At 42.5% G+C, this 22,651-nt stretch overlaps 1 protein-coding gene across 5 annotated transcripts in view; it reads right to left on the minus strand.

The window, feature by feature from the left end:
* Nucleotides 1–22,651, minus strand: part of BICRAL (BICRA like chromatin remodeling complex associated protein) — a 104,317-nt gene that overhangs the window by 34,048 nt on the left and 47,618 nt on the right. For 4 of the 5 annotated variants that reach the window (XM_037154658.2, XM_037154664.2, XM_037154654.2 and 1 more), the window contains exons 3-6: nucleotides 9,285–9,330; nucleotides 8,820–8,868; nucleotides 8,663–8,731; nucleotides 3,498–5,171 (exon numbers count right to left, since the gene is read on the minus strand). In XM_037154658.2, the coding sequence (XP_037010553.2) occupies nucleotides 3,498–5,171; nucleotides 8,663–8,731; nucleotides 8,820–8,868; nucleotides 9,285–9,325 (1,833 nt within the window). In that variant the 5' untranslated portion in view covers nucleotides 9,326–9,330. Of the gene's footprint in view, nucleotides 1–3,497; nucleotides 5,172–8,662; nucleotides 8,732–8,819; nucleotides 8,869–9,284; nucleotides 9,331–10,152; nucleotides 10,324–22,651 lie in introns of those variants that run through there. The other variant, XM_037154669.2, reaches the window with a different exon arrangement.

Here is a 22,651-nt window from a genome sequence, read left to right on the forward strand (position 1 = left end):
AGTATAATAAGCTTTCATTTTAAATGCCAATAATATAGTCAACCAAATATATATATAAAATCTTCACTTTAAAGTTGCTGATAGGTTCTGCAAGTTTAAGTGAAATGACGTATAATGAAATGAGTTTCACCATAGGTTAATTGATATAAACAAGAGTTAAACCCTGGCTGGTGTGGCTCAGTGGATTGAGTGCTGGTTAGTGAGCTAAAGGGTCCCTGGTCTGAAACCCTGCCAGGGCACATGCCTGGGTTGTGGGCCAGGTCCCCAGTGGGGGCCATATGAGAGGAAACCACACACTGATGTTTCTCTCCTTCTCTCTTCTTTCCCCTCTCTCTAAAAATAAATTTTTTAAAAAAAGGACTTCCAGCCATGATGGAGGCCAGATAGGTAGATATACTTTACCTCCTCACACAACCAAAGAAGAACAACAACAAGTTTGAAAACAAAAAACAACCAGAACTCCCAGAAAATCGAAATGTATGGAAGTCTGACAAACAAGAAGTTGAAGCATTCACCTAGACTGGGAGGAGGGACAGAGAGAGACAGCTGGGGCGGAGAGGGTGCATGGCAAGGCGGCAGCTGGAGGACCCACATTTGCACAGGTAAATAAGCCGGGAGGAACAACTGGGGAGCGAGACAGACTATGCAACCCAGGTTTCAGGCAGGGAAAAAGAAAGCCTCAAAATATCTGGCTGTAGAGGATTTCCAGCCAAGATGGAGGCATAGGCAGACACACTATGCCTCCTCACACAACCAAAATAAGGACAACAACAATTTAGAAACAAAAAAACAACTAGTACTGACAGAAAATTGAACTGTACGGCAGTCTGACAACCAAGGAGTTAAAGAAGAAACATTTGCTCTGGCTGGTGTAGCTCAGCAGATTAAGTGCAGGCTGTGAACCAAAGAGTCGCTGGTTTGATTCCCAGCTGGGGCACATGCCTGCCAGGTCCCCAGTGGAGGCCACATAAGAGGCAACCACACATTGATGTTTCTCTCCCTCTCTTTCTCCCTCCCTTCCCCCTTCTCTAAAAAGAAATAAATAAAAATTTAAAGGAAAATAAAAGAAGAAACATTTATTCAGAAACATTTATTCAGACCTGTAGAAGGGGCAGAGTTGGGCAGGTAGGAGAAAAGGGCTTGCAGCAAAGCAGCTGCTGGTGGACCCAACAAGGTGGTGGATTGTGGAGGGGAGCCAGCGCACAGGGTAGCTGGTGGACAGGGTGGTCCCACGTTCGAGTGCAGATATACCAGGTGAAACTGGGGAGTAAGACAGACTGCGCAACCCAGGGTCCCAGCACTGGGAAATAAAGCCTCAAAACACTGATTAAAAATACCTGTGGGGGTTGAGGTGCAGGGAGAGACTCCCAGCCCCACGGGAGAGTTTGTTGGAGAGACCCACAGGGTCCTAGAACATACACAAACCTACCCACACGGGAATCAGCACCAGAAGGGCCCAATTTGCTTGGGGGAAGTGGTGGAAGGGACTGAAATCCGGCAGAGAGCGGAGCAAGTGCCATTGTTCCCTCTTGGACCCCGCCCCCACATATAGCATCACAATCCAGGGACTGGGTTGCCCCACCCTGGTGAACACCTAAGGCTCCGCCCCTCACTACGTAACAGGTGCGACCAGAACCACCCCCCAAAATGGCTCAAAAGGAAGAACAGATAAAAGCCCCAGAGGCAATATATCTAAGCGACCAAGAGACAGTCAATCTATCAGATGCACAGTTCAAAACACTGGTGATCAGGATGCTCACAGAATTGGTTGAATTTGGTTGCAAATTAGATGAAAAAGTGAAGGCTATACTAAGTGAAATAAAGGAAAATGTACAGAGAATCAATAGTGATGGGAAGGAAACTGGGACTCAAATCAAGGGAGTGGACCAGAAGGAAGAAAGAAACAACCAAACAAGAATGAAGAAACAAGAATTCAAAAAAATGAGGAGAGGCTCAGGAACCTCCAGGACATCTTTAAACGTTCCAGTATCTGAATCATAGGGATGCCAGAAGGAGAAAAGAAAGAGCAAGAAATTGAAAACTTATTTGAAAAAATAATGAAGGAGAACTTCCCGAATCTGGCAAAGGAAATAGACTTCCAGGAGGTCCAGGAAGCTCAGAGAGTCCCAAAGTTGGACCCAAGGAAGCAAACACCAAGGCACATCTTAATTACATTACCCAAGATCAAAAATAAGGAGAGAACTTAAAAGCAACAAGAGAAAAGGAGGCAGTTACCTACAAAGGCATGCCCATAAAACAATTAGCTGATTTCTCAAAAGAAACCTGAAATCTTGCAGGCAAGAAGGGGCTGGAAAGAAGTATTCCAAAGTCATGAAAGGCAAGGACCTACATCCAAGATTACTCTATCTGGCAAAGCTATTGTTTAGAATAGAAGGGCAGACAAAGTGCTTCCCAGATAAGGTCAAGTTAAAGGAGTTCATCACCAAACCCTTACTACATCAAATGTTAAAGGGACTTATTTAAGAAAAAGAAGAAGATAAAGCTATGAACAGTAAAATGATAACAAATTCACAATTATCAATAACTGAATCTAAAACAAAAACAAAAACCAACTAAGCAAACAACTAGAACAGTAACAGAATGACAGAAATGGAGATCACATGGAGGGTTATCAATGGGGAGGGGGAGAATGGGGGAAAATGCACACGGAATAAGAAGCATAACTGGCAGGTACCAAATAGACAGGGGGAGGTTAAGAATAGTATAGGAAATGGAGAAGCCAACTTGGCATGTACAACTAAAGGACATAAACTAAAGGGGGAAATGCTGGTGGGAGGGGTGGTGCTGGGTGGAGGGGGATAAAGGAGAGAATAAAATGGGACAACTGTAATAGCATAATGAATAAAACATACTTAAGAAAACTAAACAGGAGCCCTGGCTGGTATAGCTCAGTGGACTGAGCGCGGACTGAGCACGGGCCTGCGAACCAGAGTATCACGGTTCGATTCCCAGTCAGGGCACATGCCTGGCTTGCAGGCCAGTTCCCAGCAGGGGACACACGAGAGGCAACCATACATTGATATTTCTCTCCCTCTCTCTTTCCCTTTCCCTCTGAAGATAAATAAATAAAATCTTAAAAAAAAAGAAAGAAAACTAAACAGGAAAAGGGTTAAGTTCCTATGCAATTTGATCATTGTCAAAAAACAACGTTGGATGAAATGGTGTTACTCGAGGACCTGGCTCTATATTAATTTTGGTGCTTATCGAATGTTTGCTATTTGCCAGGGACTATGCTGAATGCTTCCTGTGGATTATCTCATTTAATCCTCCAAATAACTGTAGGATAGTAGTATTTCCATTTCACTGTATCATCAGTGGAATGTCCATTTCACTGATGAGGAAAATTAAGTCTACAGAAGGTAAAACTCCACTATTAAACACAAATAGAATTTATACGTACAGAATTTATATTACATACAAATTCTACCTTTCCACTTTGATATTATCCAGGCATTTGTCTAATAAAGGGAACATACCTGACAGAAGAACTGTTGCTGGGTTCCCGCTCCAGGCGCGTTGCTGAAGGTGCTGGTACATTTGGAAGAAGAAACTGGAAGACGATGAGACACACTGACTGGCACTGAAGTCCTGTTTGGCTGGGCCAGCTGATCAGTGAAGTTCGATCCTGATGCACCCGACTGAACCGCAGAACCAAGACTAGGATGGGCAGTGCTGGCTGAGCTGACAGGGAACCGACTGGGTCCTGACATGCTCGTCACTGAGGGCATGGTGGTGAAGCCAGGTCTTCCTTGGGAGACGCTGCTCTGCCCAGGTGACAGGTGTAATACTGTTGGTGATGCCTGCTGCAAGGGCATCTGTCCACCAACAATCTGAGGAGAGGCATGATTGACTATCACTGGACTTCCAGAGGCAGCAAACGTCTGCCCAGACACTAACTGGACGGCGGTGTTCTGGTTGTTAAGCATCTGTCCGGAATATGGTTGGTTGGTCCTGAGCATGTTGGAAGAGTTTCTGTTCAACATGACATGTTCTGAGGCCACCTGGCCAGAAATGAGCTGAGAAGGTTGAGTCTGAAGAATTTGCCCATTTATGGTCTGGACATGGTGTACCGAATTGGAACTGACAGAAAGGCTTGTAGGTACGAGGAACTGACTTTGAGGTGTGTGAGGTTGGCCCATGGGAGAATGAATGACGATACTGCCTGCGGCGCTGCTCGCTGCCTGTGAGGTGACTGGTTTTCTTGTGTTCTGTTGGTTGACGATGTTCACGGACATGTGTGGACCGACTACTGAGCCCTGGGGTGAACTTGCAGAGGCAAAAGAGATGCCTTGTTGCACGTGATGCTGCTGCATTCCCAGATTGTTCACATTGTATGTACTTTGCTGACCCATCTGGATAGGCTTTGGCTGGATATTAATTGGAACTTTATTTGAATTTGGTGCAAGACCCCTTTGTATGATGATATTATGCACAGGTAAAGATGTTTGAAAATTTGTGCTATTAAACGGAACGGTAACAGGCTGTGCTACGGGACTGGAACTTGAGTTCCCAAACAAAGAGTTGCCATTAGGAGTCTGTCTATGAACCAGAAGCCCTCCACTCACATTTGATGGGGCTTGCTGCCCGCTGCCCTTCAATATGATTTGAGATCCATCTAGGTTATTAATAGTCATCATGGAAGGCTGATTACCAAATGACCCAATTAACTGTATTTGACCCGAACCGCTAAGCTGACTGCTATTGGATAAGTGCTGGCTGGGAACACTGATCCCCACGTGTTGCATAAAGCCATGTTGCACACCCACTGTATTGCTTGCAAACGATGCTCCAACAGGCACGTGAGTCACCCCTATAGGCTGCAGCGTCTGACCTGAGTAATTAGAAACATTAGAAGCCTGAGTAAAGGATGCTGATGAAGAAGGATGAAGCTGAGCTTGTGCAAACTGTTGGCTTGAACCTATATTGGCATCCAAATATGCCTCTTCTGCCAACGTCTGTTCAGTGATATTGGCCTCCTGCAAGGATTTCTGAAGAATGTCGAAAGGTTGGTCCTCGCTAAGATCAGCAAGAGGAGAAGACTCAAGTTCATCTTCAAGAAACTGAAGGCTACTTGAAAGTGGCAGTCCATCACTGGGCCCTTCTCCGAGCTGGTTGCTCACAGCTTTGAGGGATGACTTAGGATCAGCATTCTAAAAATAAAAATAAAAAGCAACATGTTACACGGCATATCCAACTTTTGAAAGAGATTCTTATAAAAAAACTAATCTCACTTTTGAGTAGGAATAAAGTATGACAGTCTGCTTTTCAAGCACAACTCTCCAAATTGCTCACCTTATTCTGATAGTGTACTGCTTTTTTTCTTAAAGATTTTATTTATTTATCTTTAGAGGGGAAGGGAAAAAGAGAAGGAGAGAAATATCAATGTATGGTTGCCTCTCGTATGTTCTCTGCCGGGAACTGGCCTGCAACCCAGGCATGTGTCCTGACTGGGAATTGGACCTCAATACTCTGGTTCAATCCACTGAACTACACCAGCCAGGGCTGCTTTTAAAAAAAAAAAAATTTATTTTATATTTAGAGAGAGGGGAAGGGAGGAAGAAAGAGAGAGAGAGAAATATCAATGTATGGTTGCCTCTCACACGCCCCCCTATTAGAGACCTGGCCCATAACCCGGGTATGTGCCCTGACTGGGAAACGAACTGGTGACCCTTTGGTTCACAGTCCTGCACTCAGTCCACTGAGCCACACCAGCTAGAGCTGACAGTGTATTTCTTAAGTAATGAGGTTGAACGTTATTTTTGTAATTATGTGCATTCGCTGACCTGATAAACTATTTTGTAGAAAATAGATAAGTAACAGTAACTTAGTGACAACTACCTAGAGTTTAGCTGCCTTTTTTGAGATACTGGCATAGAATTTAATTTTCAGGACTGCTTCTAGTCCAAGGCTGAAGAGGGGCTCAGGCCAGTGTGTGTGTGTCAAGGAGACACCATATCTAGCCCTTCGTACTACGGGAGTCTAGGGGAGTGTGTGGGGTTCAGGGTATTGTTCTACTAGAGGTTCAGAAAGGATCCCAGAATCAGCCCTATCTTTCAAGATTTCTTGGAACTTCCCCAGTTCTAACTTCTACCACAACAGGCAAGACCAGGCCAGGAAAAACAAGCTTCTCACATAAAATGAGTAAATGGTCATCTGATTTCTTCAAAGTAATTAGTTTATTATAATGCTTTAACAACTACTTCAGCCCTGATTGGTGTAGCTCAGTGGTTTGGGCATTGTCCCACAAACCAAAAGGTCACCAGTTCGATTCCCAGTCAGGGCACATACCTGAGTTGTGGGCCAAGTTGGGGGCATGAGAGAGACAACTGATTGATGATTCTCTCACACAATGATGTTTCTCTCTCTCTGTTTCTTCCTTTCCCCTCTCTCTAAAACTAAATCTTAAAAAAAAAACCAAAACCCACCTACTTCAGTGTCCTATCCAAAAATAAGTCTATCAACATTTACTTATCCAGCACCCAGTTACGTGTTAGCTTCTGTCCTTAAGGTGTCCTTAAGGTATCCTTAAGGAACAGGCATTCCAACTTGAGTCAACAACATGGACATGTAAAGAGAACTCAATACGGTCACTCATAAATAAGGTGTGCCTGTTGGCCAGCAGCTTTTCCTGGGGCATGTCGACATTGTAAGGACTCCATCCATTATCTTGGAGCCCGTGGAGCCTGCTGGGAGCAGGACTCTATAAAGACAAACATGTCTGGAAGGCTGTGGTCCGAGGCCATTTTTGCTGGCTATAAGCAGGGTCTTTGGAACCAGAGGGAGCACACAGCTTTTCTAAAAACTGAAGGTGACTGTGCTCAAGATGAAACTGAATTCTAGCTGGGCGAGAAATATGGTTATGTGTAAAAATCAAAGGACAACATAGTGACTCCTGGTGGCAAACCAAACAAAACCAGAGCATTCTGGGGAAAGGGAACTCGTGCTCATGGGAACAGTGGCACGACTCTTGCCAAATTCCCAAGCAGCCGTCCTGCTAAGGCCATTGGACACAGAATCTGTGTAATGCTGTGCCCCTCATGGATTTAAACTTATGAAAAGTAAATGAATAAAGGTGGATTTTTTCTCTTGTTAAAAAAGAAGATATAGAATCAACAGCTATTTAAAATAAGGTGAAAATAGGCCCCAGCTGGTAGCTCAGTTGGTTAGAGCATCATCCTAATATGCCAAGGTTTAGGTTCAATCCCCAATCAAGACACACATAAGAATCAACTAATGAATGCATAAAGAAGTAGAATGACAAATTGATGTCTCTCTCACTCTCCCTGTCTGTCTCTGTCTCTCAAATCAATTAATAAAATTTTTAAAAGGCTACCTTGTCCTAATTTTAAATAGATAGATAGATAGATAGATAGATAGATAGATAGATAGATAGATAAATAGCCACAGTTAGTGTGGCTCAGTGGATTGAGTGCCAGCCTGCGAATCAAAGGGTTACAGCTTCAATTCCCAGTCAGGGCACATGACTGGGTTGCAGGTCAGGTCCCTCCCCAGTAGGGGGTGCGCAAGAGGCAACTACACATTGATGTTTCTCTCCCTCTTCCTCCCTCCCTCCCCCCTCTCTGAAAATAACTAAGTAAATAAAGTGAACACAATGTGAATGTACTTAACACTACAGAACTGTACACTTAAATGAGTAAGATGGAAAATTTTATGACATATGTATTTAACACAATCAAAACATTTTTTTAAAAAAAGAAATGAAGAAAAAAAAAGGTAGATCGATCAAGAATTAGTGGTCCAAAAACAATCAATGAGTGGTCCAATGTGCAAAACTATAGATACTCTCAGCCCTAGGCTAATACGATGTTGGAGGCTAGATGATGGGAAGAACTACATTGAAAAGGCAAGACTGGTTCTTTCTACCCTCAATCGATCAATCAATAGTTGAAAGGGGACTAATGTGGTCTCCATTAGCTGGACACCATCTTAAAACTTGAGGAACATAGGCTTAAACATAGTAATTTGGATATAGTCTCTAGGCAGGAATCCCCTATTCTCCAGGTCAGGTTTCTTGTCTAGATGCTCCTGGAACTTAAGAATATGGGCTCCAGAACCCGGTGGCCTGGGTTAGAATCCTCGCTCTGCAACTCCTGGCTGTGTAATTTGGGGGAGTACTAACCTCTCTGTGCTTTGGTTTCCTCATCTATAATATAATGATAATAACAGAAGCTACTTCATGGAGTTATTGTGAAGATTAATGAAGTTAATTATGTTAAACCAGCAGTGCCACAAACATACTAAGTGCTTAGTAAGTTTCAGTTATTATTTTTTTTCTTGTTTAAGATGAAAATGTTTAGCAAGTAACTACAATTAAGAATAATTTAAAGCTATGTAAACAAGGTGCAAAACATTATAATACTACTTTCTTAGATTATAACATTTGAGTCAGTTTTTAAAAAGTTGAGAGCTTAGGAAGATGGCAAAATGAATCTCATATACCTTGTCTTGACTAAGTTAAAAGTAGAAGGTACTAATATAATTCAATAGATTTTCCTTTGGTGTCAATTACAAAAGACAATGTAGTAATTCTCACCATGATACAAAGGCAAGTAAAGCCTCAATTCACAAGGCATGACCGAGACAGAAACACTTGACACTGCTTTCGGTTTCTGATACTCACACTAGAGTTGGCGAAAATTGAATTTGAATTGGCTGCAGAATATCCTGCATTAGTCAAGTCATCATTGCTCTGCAAAGGTATAAATTCGACAGAGTGATTACTTTAACTGTACAGAAGAGACAAAACTTGTATCTGTGATGTTCTAAGTATTACTTACAGATTTATTACTAGGTCCATGTAGAAAATAGTTCAATGCTTGTGGGTCTCTAGAAAACAATAAAAGGGGGAAAGCAACAATAAATATGTTACCTATATTTAAGATTATTTTTTCTACGGTAAAAAGAAAATGACATATTAGCCTGAGTAAATTATCTCCCTATTTTAAAACAATTTTAGTGGTTTTTTTTGTTTTACTTTTTATTTATTTTTGGATGTTTTTCTATTTCCTATTATCTCTCATTTCTGCCTACTGGGACTTGTTAGAAAATAAATTTAATAAAGGATAAATAAAGCATTACCTAATTATGACCCCTATCATATTCAAGACTTTATTGGTTAATCCACACTATGATGATTAATTTTTATTTAAAAACCCCATTTGGTTTTAATAGGCTTATTAGGTTGTTTTAGTAGAGCAAACCACACACATTCGATGTACCCTGATTTTGAACAAGAGTCTTACCCAATAAGATCAAGGAGACACGAGTCGTCATCATCATCCATGACAACTATAAGAAAAGGAATTAAAAAAATACTGTTTTAGCAAAGTAGATTAAAGCCAGTAGCATCCGTGAAACATAAAAATATACTATATGTTTTCCCATATCAATAACTGTACTTCATTTGAGTTTTTCCTCTAATTACTTATTACTAATGGGGCTTTATTTTTTTTATCATTCAAGAGATTAAGTGTTCAATTTAAATAGTTTTTATTGAATTCAAGTTCTTAACTTACAAGCCAGAGAGGAATTTGGAGAGCTCAAAGAGAGCTGGCAGCACCCCTCACACCAGGTTCCCCAGAGGGGCAGTAAACCATGAACAGTAACTTCCTCAAAATGTGTCATGAACAAGGGGAGAAAGAATATTTGTTTTAGAAAGAAATCTCATGGATACAGAGGTCTTTAAATTTTGTGACTGGATGTTTCCCAACGTGGTGAGCAATCTAGATTTCTTGCCATATTTTAGCTATCTTTAGGAAAACAGAAAAGTCAGCTCTCCCGACTTTTTGAGACAAGAGGCACCAGAGTCCCAGGCAGTACTGCTACAGGCTTCGCCCCAAAGGCCCCAGGCTCTTCCCGTAGCGGCAACGCTGCCAACTGTTCGATTCTAAACAATCTATATCCCAACACTAGAATGTTTAAAGTAGAAAGTCTTAACCCACATTCGCCCCAGCACGGGGCTCAGAGCTCCCACCCTCCCCGGCCACCAGCATCGTCTGCTCAGCCAGCACAATCGCTGGGTTCTGGCTCAAACGACAGCAACCAACAAATTCCAGGAGCAGTTCCCCCCTCTCCTTCCTCCCCAGAGATCCCAAGATCCTTTAAACTTACACTAGCGATCCGACACATGGCAACACTGCTTCACGCCCATTTCGAGCCATGCGTGGAATAATTTACATCACGGAATTGCCAGGGCCAAGGGTTCTGCAGCAGTTGGAAAGGGCAGTGTGTGTGAACGGCAGTTGGAAGAAGGAATGAAATCCTGAAGAGGCGCCAGGAGGGACACGCCCAAAGAAGGCAGAAGGGATCATTTCTACTAAATGTTTTTTCTCTGTTAAAGCTGCCATCTCCTCTCCGCTCTCCCTAAGTTGCTTATACTATCAGTCACAAGGCCAAACAAATATAAAACTGACTCCTGCCACATGGAAGGAAACTTGCTTTCCTCTGGAAGGGTCTGGAAGGGGTAAGTATCCCCTGATGTGGGACCTTCCCATTGGTGGGTGAATTTGTTTAGTTGCTGAATGATCCGGGCAATTACAATCCATTTAGGGACACTTCAGGGGAGAGGAGAGAAGATGTGTGAGACAGGAGCAAGAAAAGAGTGGCAAAGTTATCAAAAGGTAATGTCCACGGCTCACGCCGTGAAATGGGCAGTGAAATCTGCTGTTAGGACTCAGATGTGGGGCTCCTCGATGGCGCGCTGGCAGGACTGTGGTAACATAACGTCGCTTTTGAGGAGTGAAAATGGGCCAGAAAGGAAGAAGAGGAAAATTGTCAATAAATAGATGTGCAGAAATCTGTGTGAAGGGCTGCCCTTGAATCTGCCATTTGACGTGGTAGAACTGCATTAGCCGTCGGTAATAACTGTACCACGCGCCTGTCTCCCAGACATCACAATCACGTGGACTAATCACACAGTTATGGTGTATAATTAAGCCTATAAAGTGGACATTATTTCTTTACTTCGACATGACCATTTATTTAGAATTTCACTATATTCTTTGTAAATTAATTTTTTAAGTGTTTAACAGTCTCTGGAACAAACTAATCAATACAAATCTAAGTGAAAAGTAACCTAAAAAGAAAAACCGCCAAGCCCCATGACACTTTCACAGCTACTCCAGCTTCCCTCACTACTGGACCCTCGGTTCCTAGTTCTGCTAGAGAACGCGACTCTGGGGCTAACAAATGAACTGAGAAAGGAGGTCAGCACAGGCCTGCTGCCCAGGTGTCACTGCCACTGGGACTTACAACACAGAGGACACTTGCTACACTAAAGATCAAAGTGACAAGCTACCCGAGGAGCCCGAATAGAAAAACAATTTTACAACAGTGAACACAACTAAAAGCCACTGTGCACCTCTGCCAACCCAACCGCACGGGCTGCTCCAACACTGGGTCTGACAGGAGACACCTGCCCCTAGTCAGTGGCATCAGTCCTGCCAGGCTGTCCCACCCCATTAGCCCCCCTTGGGTAGAACTCTGGGAGCCTTTATAGTCTAGGGTGCCCTGAGAATTCTGCTTTTTAAAGGGCCACACTCATTTCAGACTTTCAACAGTTTCAGATGAAAAGAACTGACCCTTACCCCTCCATAGCCAGCTCTATATAGGGACAAAATCCAGTCATAATACAGCTAATCCAGCAGTGCCTTTCCCCAGGAAAGGTCTACCAAAGCACATTTACCTGAGTAAAGCTGTACAGTTTGAGCATGATTCTAAGGAAGAAAGACCATCTGAGGGTCAGGAACTGACTCCAAAGTGAAGAGTTCAGTTTTCTTTGAAAAGGTTCTCCCTTTACTTCCAGACTCTTGTTAAGGTTCTTTTCTCATTAAAGTAACAAGCCTGGAATCACCAGATGGGCCTCTGACAACAGGTGAATTACATAAGGCTGGATGAAATATGAGTCCCCCTCTAAAGGAAAATCCCTGGATCAGTGCTTAAAAGCTGCTTCTCGGCCCAACACACTCAAGCAAGACACATTCCCCTCAGGAACAGCAGCTTGCAACAGGAGAACCTGTCCCGGTGAAAAGGGGCTGGAGGTCTTACAGAATCCCGGTAGGCAGGCACCCCGGGAGTTCAGAAATCACTGCCCCACAGAGCTGACTACCACTCTGAAGTTAAAGCTCATTTCTAACACTCTGAAGTTAAAGCTTCCAGAGACAACACACACTGAATAATACCTTTAATCAAGAGAACACAGTGTATCCACTGATCCACTTGGTCCTTCCTGAGCGACAGAGATACAGAGAAAGACAGAGACAGACAGAGAGAGACACAGAGAGAGACCGAGAGACAGAGAAAGACAGAGAGACAGAGACAGACAGACAGACAGAGAGAGAGCGCACTAAATCAGGGAGAAAATGTTAGCCACATAAAGAAGGTGGGTCCATACCTTACATCTTATAGAAAAATAAGTTTCAGATGAATCTAAGAATTAAACGGGGTGGGAGTGGGGGAGGAGGACCTTTAATTACTAGACTAACACATGAAAGAAACAGTTTTTTATAATCTTGGAGTGGGGGAAGTCAGTCATAAGACAAAGAAGTCATAAAAGATAGACCAATTTGATGACATAAAATTTTAAAATTCTGCATGATAAAAATATAAAGTAAAAGACTAAACCACCCAAAAACTTAAGTGGGAATTACACTTCCAACTCATATCACAAAAAGGGCTCTTCTCTCTGGTATATAAAGAATGGTTATAAATAAGAAAAAAAGAAGCTACCCTGCAGAAAATCAAAGCCTATGAATAATTCATAGAAAGAAAGACAGCCCCCACATTTATAAAAATAATCAACTTCACTTAGAAGTTTTTAGAAGTCCCCATTATCCATGGTTTCACTTTTTGTGGTTTCAGCTATCCAAAATACACCTCAGTTCGAAAATATTAAATGGAAAATTCCAGAAATAAACAATTCGTAACTCTGAAATCGCATGTTGTTCTGAGCCGTATGATGAAATTGCCGTCCTGCTGTGTCCCACCAGGGACATGAGTCATCGTTTGTCCAGCGGCTGCACACTGCACATGCTCCCGCCCATTCCTCACTGAGTAGCCTGTCCATTACCGGATTGGCTGCCACAGTGTTGCAGTGCAAGTCACCGTTATTTCACTTCTAATGGCCTGGAGCACGAGAGTAGTGATGCTGGCAATTTGGATGTGCCGAAGAGAAGCCATAAGGTGTATATAAGGATAGGAAAGGACTTCCGCCAAGATGGAGGTTTAAGGTGGATGTGCCTGCCTCCTCACACAACCAAGTTTAGGGACAACTAAATATTAGCATCAGAAAACACAACCAGAACACGGAAAACTGAACTTTTCGGAAGTCCGCTAACAACAAATTCTTCGGCCCGACCGGTAAGGGGCGAAACCGGCGTCGGGTGAGGAGTTACAAAGGAGTCGACCCGGGCGCGGAATCCAGACGCGCGAATCCAGTCGCACGGGTTCCAAACCCAGGATTGGACCTAGTGAGCAACCGAGCGGCCCACCGGGTGAGCGACTATGGAGGAGTCAGTGGGGAGGCGGTGGCAGCGAGTTGACTGAGGTTGCATGGTTGCACGCGGATGAGGGAGTGAGTGCTTGGACCGGCGGCGGCGGCGCCATTGCCATTTCCCCGCTCTGACCACGCCCCCACATACAGCGTCACAACCCAGCGACCTGGGAATCCAAGGCGCCGCTCCTCCCACTTAAAGGGCCAGAACAGACCAAAAATGTCGCAGGAAGACCTCAAAGCCCCACAGATAAATCTAAGTGACGAAGAAATAGCAAATCTCTCAGACGCACAGTTTAAAACACTGGTCATAAGCTTCCTCACAGATCTGGTGGACTATAGCCACAAATTAGAGAAACATATGAAGGCTAAATTAAGGGAAATGAATGGAATTACACAGGAAAACCATAGAGATGAAAAAAAAACTGGGACTCAAATCAATGGAGTGGACCAGAAGGAAGAAGAAAAAAATCAACAAACAGAAAGGAATGAAGAAATAAGAATTCAGAAAAATGAGGAGAAGCTTAGGAACCTCCAGGACATCTATAAACGCTCCAATATCCGAATTATAGGGGTACCAGAAGGGGGAAAGACACAACCACCAGTGGAAAAACTATTTGAACAAATAATAAAAGAAAATTTCCCCAATCTGGCAAAGGAAATAGACTTCCAAGAAATCCAAGAAGCTCAGAGTACCAAAAAAGTTGGACTCAAGAAGAAACACACCAAGGCATATCATAATTACATTAGCCAAAATTAAAATGAAGGAAAGAATCCTGGAAGCAGCAAGAGGTAAGGGGACAATCACCTACAAAGGAGTCCCCATCAGGCTGTCAGCAGATTTCTCAAAAGAGACCTTACAGGCAAGAAGGGGCTGGAAAGAAATATTCCAAGTCATGAAATCTAAAGACATACAACCAAGATTGCTCTACCCAGCAAAACTTTCATTTAGAATGGAAGGACAGATAAGGTGCTTCTCAGATAAGACCAAATTCAAGGAGTTCATCATCACCAAGCCCTTATTATATGAAATGTTAAAGGGACTTATCTAAGAAAAAGAAGTTAAAGAAACATGAACAGTGAAAGGACAACAAACTCACAGTTATTAACAACCACACCTAAAACGAAAGCAAACTAAAAGGACAGCTAGATCAGGAGTGGAAACATAGAAATGAAGATCTCAAGGAGGGTTAGCAACAGGGGAGTGGGAGGAGGAGACGGGGGGAGAAGGTACAGAAAACAAGTAGCATAGACAGTAGATAGAAAATAGATGGGGGGGGGGCAAGAATAGTATGGGAAATATAGAACCTAAAGGACTTGAGACACATGGACATAAACTAAAGGGGGGTAATGGTGGGGTTGGGGGGCAGGGTGGAGGGGAATGAAGGGGGGAATAGAACAACTGTAACAGCATAATTAATTCAAAAAAAATAAATAAATTTATTTTAAAAAAATAAGGATAGGAAAAACAGTGTATACAGGGTTCAGTACTGTCACGGTTTCAGGTGTGGGGGGGTGGGGTTTGGAATGTACCCCCTGTGGATAAGGGGGACTTCTGTAAATTAAAATTATAATGAGACACTATTTCCTGTCAGCAAAAATAAAGTTTGGTTAAGAACTATGCTGGTCAGGGAGTAGAAAACCAGAATTTTTATACCTTGGTGGTAGAGAGTGTAAACTCATTACTCCAGAGATGGCAACTGAGCAATAACTTTCAAAATGTTAAGTGCAAAAATCATCTCATCTGGCAAATACATTTCTGGGTATGTGTCCTGCTCACATTCCTGCACGTGTGGGAGATGACACGTGTATAAGAATATCCAGTGCAGCATTATTGGTTTTAGCAAGGCTGTAAAAGCCTAGATTTCATGAATACGGGGTTTCTTTTTGGGGTGATGAACATATTCTAGACTTAAGCCACTAAATTGTACACTTTAAAAGGGTAAATGTTATGGAATATAAATTATATCTGAATTTAAAATATTTTTCTCTTATGATTTTATTATTTTATTTAAAGGATATGTTAAATAGCCTTTATATAAAGGCTATTTAAAGGAGTGGGAAGTATTAAAGCTGGAGACAGTGAAACAGGAAGGGCTCAGCAGAGCAGCAGCCACAGGAGAGCCCGGACTAGGCTGCCTGAGCTCCCTGGGAAGTCAGAGAAAGGGGGCCCTGGAGGCAGATTCATGGGGTCAGCTCAGGATGAGCTGCCGCCGCCCACTGCTCCCCTAGGTGTAAGTCGCTGGGGTCCTGGAGGGTTCAGGAGATGCATGCCTGAGGGGAAGGGCGCAGTCATACTCCTGGGAGAGACAGCGCACTGAAGTATTTTTTTAAATGGTAGATCTCCAGAATGAGAGATTTGTTAAACAAATTATGGTTCACCTACACAGTGGAATACCACACAGCCATTAAAAGTAAGGAGACAGCCCTGGCTAGCATGGCTCAGTTGGCTGAGCATCATCCCCCAAACGAAAGGATGCTGGTTTGAATCCCCATCAGGGCACATGCCTGGCTTGCGAGTTTGGTCCCTGGTTGGGACCTGTGCAAGAGGCAAATGATTGATGTTTCTCTCTCACGTGGATGATTCCTTCTCTCTCTTTCTCCCTCCCCCCCCTTTCTAGAATCGATTTTTTTAAAAAGTAATGACGCAGCTTCATACAAACTGACTTGGAAAGATACATGGTGAGTGGGAAAAGAAAGGTGCAGGACACTGTGTACACTGTACTCCCAAGTGTGTGGTGTGGACAATATACACATGTGCTTACAAAGGTTCAGACTCCATGTGAAGCACAAATAGCAAGTAACACTAGCAACTTCTGAGAGGGAAACTGGGAATGGAGGACGGTGTATATTCTCACTTATATGTCTTTTTGTATCTTCTGAATGTTGTGCCACAGGCATGTAAGGCCTATTTTAAAAAATAAATACAATTAATAAAACAAAAAGGAAAGAGGGGAGAGCCTTGAAACACAAGAACCTTGAGTCAGGCTCACCCTAGGTAAGCATACCAGGCATCAAATACAGTGGGCCCTTACAGGGCGCCAACCTGCCCTCCAGCAGTCAGAAATTGACATGTAACTTTCAATCCCCTACAAACTTAACTATAGTCATCTCTTAGTATCCATTGGGGGTTGGTTCCAGGACCCCTCAGGGATACCAAAATCCAAGAGTGCACAAGCCCCTTATATAAAATGACATAAAATAAAGCATATAGTTGAAACTTTGCATTCATGGATATTGTTTTGATCCATGTTTGGCTGAATTTGTGGACATGAAATCCAGGGATACGGAGGGCCAACTGTGTATTTACTGAAAAAATATCCATGTGTAAGTGGGCCTGTACATTTCAACAGATGTTGTTCAAGGGTCAACTGAACACAGAAAATTTAAAGAAATCTAGTGGCCTCAAGAAAAATTTACAACAGACTTCCACCAAGATAGAGGCATAGGTGGAAACACTATGCCTTCTCGCACAACCAAGTTTAAAGACAACAAAGTTTTAGTAACAAAAAATGCAGCCAAAACACAGAAAATTGAACTATACGTTAGTCCGACAACAATGAACCCTTCAGCCAGACCGTTAAGAGGGGTGGAGCCAGCAGCAGAGCAGGGCAGGCAGAAAAGATCCCCCAACCCAGGCGTGCAGGCAGCTGTGGACGAACCCAGTGAGGGCGCAAGGTGGCAGGCTGACCATGGTCGCACATTTGCGCACAGATAAACCAGTGAAGGAGTGAGCAGTGAGACAGAACACACAGGCCCCAGCATCGAGAAGCAGCAGAGGGGCCGCCATTGCCCCTCTCTGACCCCACCCCCACATACAGAGTCATAACCCAGCAACTGGGTCACCCCACCCTGGTGAACACCTAGGGCTCCGCCCCTCATACATAACAGGCATGAACAGACCAAAACATTATGGCTCAAGAACAGCTCAAAGCCCCAGAGCCAATAACTCTAAGCGACCAAGAAATTGCCAAACTTTCAGATGCACAGTTCAAAACACTGGTGATCAGGATACTCACAGAACTGGTTGATTTTAGTCACAAATTAGAGGAACAAATGAAGGCTAAACTAAGTGAAATGAAGGGAAATGCACAGGAAACCAATAGTGATGGAAAGGAAACTGGGACTCAAATCAAGGGAGTGGACCAGAAGGAGGGAAAAAGTGACCAAACAAAAAAATATGAAGAAACAAGAATTCAAAAAAATGAGGGGAGGCTTAGGAACCTTCAGGACACCTTTAAACGCTCCAACATCCGAATTACACAGGTACCAGATGGGGAAGAGAGAGAGCAAGTGGAACACTTATTTGAACGAATAATAAAGGAGAACTTCCCCAATCTGGCAAAGGAAATAGACTTCCAGAAAATCCAGGATGCTCAGAGAGTCCCAAAGAACTTGGACCCAAGAAGGAACACACCAAGGCGCATCATAATTGTATCAGCCAAGATTAAAATGAAGGAGAGAATCCTAGAAGCATCAAGAGATAAGGGGACAGTCACCTACAAAGGAGTTCCCATCAAACTGTCAGCAGATTTCTCAAGAGACCTTACAGGCAAGAAGGGGCTGAAAAGAGGTATTCCAAGTCATGAAATCCAAAGACCTACATCCACATCCAAGATTGCTCTATCCAGCAAAGCTTTCATTTAGAATGGAAGGGCAGATAAAGTGCTTCTCAGATAAGATCAAATTCAAGGAGTTCATCATCACCAAGTCCTTATTATATGAAATGTTAAAGGGACTTACCTAAGAAAAAGAAGATAAAAAAGATGAACACTGAAAGGACAGCAAACTCGCAGTTATTAACAGCCACACCTAAAACAAAAGCAAACTAAGAGGACAGCTAGATCAGGAGCGGAACCATAGAAATGAAGATCACATGGAGGGTTAGCAACAGGGGAGTGGGAGGAGGAGAAGGGAGGAGAAGGTACAGAAAATAAGTAGCATAGATGGTAGGTAGAAAATAGATGGGGGGAGGGGCAAGAATAGTACAAGAAATGTAGAAGCTAAAGAACTTGAGACACGTGGTCATAAACTAAAGGGGGGAATGGTGGGGGAAGGGGTGTGCAGGGTGGAGGGGAATGAAGGGGGGAAATAGAACAACTATAATGGCATAATCAATAAAATATATTTAAAAAATTTTTACACACACAAAAAATAATTTACAACAGCCATCTTGAAAGAAATATCTTAAGGACAGTTTGATTTTCATTAAGATCAGAGATTTCAAAAACCTCCATGACAGACGTGATGAAAGATAACAAGCTATTAAATTTTTTTTTCACACAGGGGTAAATAATCTGAGTTCTCACATCAAGAAACATTGGTTTGAAGAAAAGATATTTCAGGAAAGCTAGCTAAGCAAATCAACTCTACCTATACAAGAAGTTAGTAGCAGTAGAATAACACTTTCACAGCCATAATGGGATTTCAAGTACTTCACAAACTGGACTTCAATATGTGATTGCTATAACAAATGTGTTTGTTCTCTGTCTTATGTGCTTCTTTCCTCTTTTTCTTCTGCCAAAAACACAACCTAGGGAAAATGATGATTCATAAGCTAAAACTTTAAAGACAACCAAGAACCAATAGGCTATCAACACAGGAAAAATGACTGACATTTGCTTTGTTTGTATTAATTTAGTATAGCATCAGTACACGCCAAAATTTCCCAATTGTTTACAAACAAATTTACATCTAAAAGATGCTAAAGTTATGCCGGATGGGTACTAAATGTATCGGGGTGATCATTTCATGAGTTATAGAAATGACATGCCACCACATTGTACACCTGAAACTAATACGGTACTGTGTGTCAGCTGTAATGGGAAAAAAAGATGCTGAGGTTAGCAGAGGGGCCACTGAGAAACTCTATTTAAGCAGCCATAGAATATGGAATGGTTTCGGTCTCCAGAATTGTGTGTCCTCTGAGTTACTGAAGGTGTAATAATCTATAATCATTTTTATTTGTATTTACATATTTACCATTTCCAGTGCTGTTCATGCCTTTGAGTAAATACAGATGTTCATTTGCTACCATTTTCCTGCTTCTGAAAGACCTCCTTTAATATATTTGTACTGCAGATGTACTGGTGGTGAATTCTTTCTGCTTTTGTATATTTTAAAGTGTTTATTTTGCCTTCATTTTTGAAATGTATTTTCCTTGGGCATATAGTTCTATGCTGATTTTTTTTGTGTTTCCGTTTTTAAGCCACTGCTACACTGTTTCTTGCTGCATTATTTCCAAAGAGAAGTGTGCTGTCATTCTTATTTTTTGTCCTGTTGTGCATAATAGGTCTCTCTCTCCCCTCCCCAATGCTGTGAAGTTTTCTCTTTATCACAGCATTAAACAATTTGATTATGACAGGACTTGGCAAAATTTTCTTCACAATTCTTGTGCTTGGGGTTCATTAAACTTCTAGAATTTGTAACATGACAGTTTTCCTTCCATTTAGAACAAATTCAGCCAGTATTTCATAGATTTTGTGTCCCTACCTCTTCTCTGAGGACCCCAAGCACATGTATATAATCAGGCTGTTGAATGTGTCCCATGGCTCATTGATACTCCCATCCCCCAATCCTTTTATTTCTCTGGCTTTCATTTAGAACAGTTTCTGCTGCTGTGTATTCAAGTGCACTCATCTTTTCTTCTACTGTATCTAATTTGCTGTTAATCCCATCCAATATATTTTTATTTTCAAACATAGTTTTCATCTCTGGAAGTTGGGTCTTTTTATTCCCTATCTTCCCTATCTTTAATTTATTAAACCTTTCCCCTACCTCCTTCAACTTATCCAAAATAGTGATAACATTTTAATGCCCTTCTCTACTAATTCTACCATTTGTCTCATTTCTGGGTCTGTTTCTATTGATTGATTTCCTCCCTCTTCATTGTGGCTGTTATTTCCCTGCTTCTTTGCATGCCTGGTCATTTTTTTTAATTAATCTTTTTAAAAAATATTTTATTTATTTATTTTTAGAGAGAGGGGAAGGGAAGGAGAAAGAGTGGGAGAGAAACATCAATGTGTGGTTGCCTCTCGTGAGTCCCCTGCTGGGAACTGGCCTGCAACCCAGGCACGTGCCCCGACTGGGAATCGAACCGCGTAACTCTGGTTCGCAGGCCCGCGCTCAATCCACTGAGCTACGCCAGCCAGGGCTGGTCATTTTTTATTGGATGACAAACATTGTTAACTTTACATTACTGAGCACTGGGTATTTTTGTATACCCATAGATATTTTCAAACGTTGTCTTGGACACAATTAAGTTACTTGTAAACAGTTTGATTCTCTTGAGGCTTGCTTTTAAACTCTGTCAATGTCTAGTCTATGCCTAATTTGCCCTATACCAATGCAATACCCTTCTGAGTACTTCACATGAAGTTCCATGAGTTACAGGATTTTTACCCTCTTGCAGGTGGAAACACAAACTCCTCGCTGCCCTGTGTGAGCTTCAGGTTTTGTTTTCTCTAAGACTTTGGTACCTTCCCATGACTTGGGCTGCCCCGCCCCCCGCCCCACATGCACTGATCAGTTACCAGCTGAAGACTTGAGGGAGACACTGCGAACCTCCAGGGTTTTCTTTCTGTACAGCTCTCTCCTCTCTTCGGTGGGTGAAAAGAGTATTCATCATTCACTTAACAGACGTTTAGCACATATAATGTGCCAGGTACTGGGTTAAGGCCTGGGAATATCAATGAATGTGACATAAAATGTAATAATAAATGTAAACACCCTTAACAATTTGGTAGAACTTTAAAAGATTTATTTATAGAGAGAGGGCAAGGGAGGGAGAAAAAGAGGCAGAGAAACATCACTGTGAGAGAGAGACATCGGTTGCCTCCCATACACGCCCCAACCGGGGACCACACCCACAACCTAGGCATGTGCCCTGACCGGGAATTCAACCAGCAGCCTTTCCCTGTGCAGAATGATGCCCAACCAACTGAGCCACACAGGTCAGAGTTTTTTGTAGAACTTCAAAAGCAAGGCTGAAAAAGTGAATTATTGGTTTAAGCAAACAACTTTTCAGTGAGTATTGTGATAAAAAAATTATGCCATAAAATAGCTATTTACCCAGGGCAAGTAACTGTTAATGTCAACTAGGACATAAAAATCTTCTCATTTACTCCTTTTAATACATTATAATTGTTATGGGCTGATAAATTTTGTAATTGCAAGACTGTGTGAAACCTTCTGCCATGGTTCCTCATTTTAAGGAACCCGCTCTCTTTGGAAGAGAGACATGCAATGATTCGTTACAATGCAGTAAGAGAAGTGCTCGAGTCTTTGGCAGGGGTCCACGAGCTTCTTCAGGTGAAGTCAGGGGGCATTTTTGTGAAATAGTGACATTTTCACTAGAAGAGACATGACTGTATTTTTACAGTTGCACCCCTTGCAATAAAAAGGGGCTGTCAAACTCAACATGAAGGGCTCTAAGTTTTTCAGTTATTATTCAACCAAGAACTTCATCCATGTTGTCATCAACTAGAGGCTTTTAGCAGCAAGAAAGAGAAGGGAAGACTAAGAAACGTTCTTAGGAGAAAACTTTAGGAATTAAAAAATTCCTCAAAGTCAGAACAGATGAGCATTCATGTCAGCAGTTTACACATTAGTTCAACTCATAAAAGGCCTTTAAACTGCTTTAATCCCTGCTTAACATGAGGTGGGGTAGAAATAAACCTAATAGAGCCCTGCCTGGTGTGGCTCAGTGGATTAAGCGCTGGCCTGCAAACCAAAGAGTCACCGGTTCGATCCCCAGTCAGGTCACATGCCTGGGTTGTGGGCCAGGTCCCCAGTAGGGGTGATGTGACAGGCAACCACATAGTGATGTTTCTCTCATTCTCTTTCTCCCTCCTTTCCCCTCTCCTTAAAAAAAAAAAAAAAAAGAGAGAGAGAGAAATAAACCTAATAAGCCACGCAGTCCAGTTGGATAAACGATGTGCTATAACATGGGGGAAGAAAAGTGACCCCCTCGGGGGATCGGGAGAGGTCTGGCAAGACTAGGGACACATGGGGGGACACTGACGCTGCAGGTCAAAGCACCTCTTTCGAGTACTGACACCGACTAACCTCGTGGTTCCCGACAAGCTCCAATCTCTCAGGGTTCATTCTCCTATTCCTAAA

Source organism: Artibeus jamaicensis, unplaced genomic scaffold, assembly GCF_021234435.1.
Source record: "Artibeus jamaicensis isolate MK-2021 breed Jamaican fruit bat unplaced genomic scaffold, CSHL_Jam_final contig_484, whole genome shotgun sequence".
Classification (NCBI taxonomy): domain Eukaryota; kingdom Metazoa; phylum Chordata; class Mammalia; order Chiroptera; family Phyllostomidae; genus Artibeus; species Artibeus jamaicensis.